The sequence below is a fragment of the Charadrius vociferus genome, unplaced genomic scaffold, assembly GCF_000708025.1.
Source record: "Charadrius vociferus isolate BGI_N301 unplaced genomic scaffold, ASM70802v2 scaffold1608, whole genome shotgun sequence".
In the NCBI taxonomy this organism is placed as follows: Eukaryota; Metazoa; Chordata; class Aves; order Charadriiformes; family Charadriidae; genus Charadrius; species Charadrius vociferus.
The window spans coordinates 9321-11368 of record NW_009649572.1 but is presented as its reverse complement, the minus strand read 5'-3'; the positions used below and the strand labels follow the sequence as shown (position 1 = coordinate 11368).

The 2048-nt window shown below is 52.7% G+C and overlaps 1 protein-coding gene across 1 annotated transcript in view; it reads right to left on the bottom strand.

Moving 5' to 3' along the window:
• Positions 1 to 2048, bottom strand: part of PAX5 (paired box 5) — a gene marked incomplete at its 5' end in the record, with an annotated part of 206804 nt that overhangs the window by 196557 nt on the left and 8199 nt on the right. The window contains one exon of the mRNA XM_009890328.1: positions 949 to 1013. Within this exon, the coding sequence (XP_009888630.1) occupies positions 949 to 1013 (65 nt within the window). The remainder of the gene's footprint in view (positions 1 to 948; positions 1014 to 2048) is intronic.

Below are 2048 nucleotides of genomic sequence, written 5' to 3'. Positions count from 1 at the left end.
CGCCCACGGGGGGGCCCCCCAGGCCAGCCAACAGGAGCCCGGAGATGCCGTCGGGGGCTGCAGACACGGCGCCTGCGTGATGCTGCGGGAGTCCGGGGCCGCAGGGAAGCAGGCGGAGGAAGCAGCACCACCATCACCTCCATCCACTCGAAGGCTGAGCCGGCGCTGGCACGTCCCTGCAGCCCACACAGCACCGTGCAGCCCCACAGCACTGGGGGGTCCTCTGCAGGACCGCACCGAAGACCCCCAGGGACAGCCCACATGGAGCAAACGGGCGTTGGGAACCCCCCGCCGCCTCTTTCAACACCAAGCCCTGGGAAACAGGATTTCGCTTCTCTTCTCTCTTGTTTTCCTCAAGAAGACACAGCCCTTAAGCCACCGTGGGAAATCAGGGGACTTTTTTCCCGACCAGGGGGGACGCCCCTGCAGGGACACGGCCTGCGCCGGGGCGCAGCACCACTGGTCCGCGGCTGAATTAAAGTTTCGGAAAGTTTCGCTACCTCTTCACTCAAGACTGCAAGTGCACAAAGAATTATGGAAGGGACGGTTGATAGATGAAAAAAACCACATTCAAAACTACTTACTGACTAATGATGCAGAAAATGTTATGAATAAGTATCCCTTTCTTGATTTATTACTTTAATTATCTGACATTCTATAGACCCCCATTAGTGGGGGTTTTTTGGTTTAGATTTCAATTTTCTGTCTCATGGTGAAAGCTATTTATCATAATAATCAGTAAAATTCAAAACCTTTTAGCAGTATTTATAAAATTCATTTACTATGTTCAGCCCTTGGAGAATGACAAAGAAGGCGCATTAGCACGTGTGCTGAAGTGTTTTATGCAGAATTATCTGTCCATAAGAATGATTAAAAGTTCTTTAGAATATTTGTAATCCATTATGTTTTTTTTTTAAAAATATTTAAAAAAAAAAAAGTTTTCCTTACCTATGCTGTGACTGGAGGCTGGGACCTGCTGATTGGGTGGCTGCTGCACCTTCGTCCGTATGATCCTGTACGTAGTTGAAGAGAAATGACTACTTAGCATTAAGAACGCAATTGCAGGGGGCATCAGACACTGTTTTTTCAGTTCACGACACCTATATTCATACAAAAACACTCTTCTGCCTATCACCCCCTTGTCACCCACCGAAAGACCCAAGTTTGGCAGGTGGTCCCAGGATCGTGTTTTTGCCTCCAGCCCCTGCCGTCAGGGACGTTTGGGTGACCGACCCCTACACGCTCCTCAGGATGCTGCAGAGTGTGGTGCTTCGGTCCCTTGGAGGACCCAGTCCTCACCACCCAGCACAGGTATCTGCTGCCATTTGGGCACCCATTGGGCCCAGCACCCCCTCCTCGCGGAGCTGGGCACTTCTGAGCCCAGGCGTCCCGGCAGGCTGTGATCTGCGCCCCTGGGTGCTGGGATGCCTTCCCAAGGCTCTCCCTCGACCAACCTGGGTACAGTACTCACACAGCTAAGGAGCTTGGATACCTCGGAAAAGGTCCTGCTCAGCCAAATTAATATTGAAACAAAAAACGTGTTGGATTAAATGCTAATCTTAAAAGCTGAATAACTACATTGTCACCGCTGGGGACAGCCTCTGCTCTGATTTATAACGATGTCAATCAGGAAAAACTGAGATGCGGAAAAACTGCAAGGCATGTGTTGTGTTGCAGGACAGAGGGCTGCTCAGAGGAGCTGGGGAGGTGCTCCAACAACTCCTCGCCTGCCAGCACACTGGGGAAAAAAAAGGAAAGACGGGGTCTGAAACGCCTCCGGAGGTAACACAGCTCTGCCGCCGACTGCCGCGGCATTGGCACGGGCTGGAAGGAGGCACGCTGCTCTCCCCCCGCACACCTCCCTGCCCGACGCCCGCTCTACGCAGCCGCAGTGCTGCCAAAAGCGCTTCTCCACCTGACAAACCCTTCTGCCTTTGCTGCCTGATGGGAATTTGGACGAGAGGAGAGGAGGGGAGGCGTGATACGGAGCTGGTGTGGGGATGCACTCACGGCAACAAACAGCAGTTGTTTGCCTGAAAGACACCGCC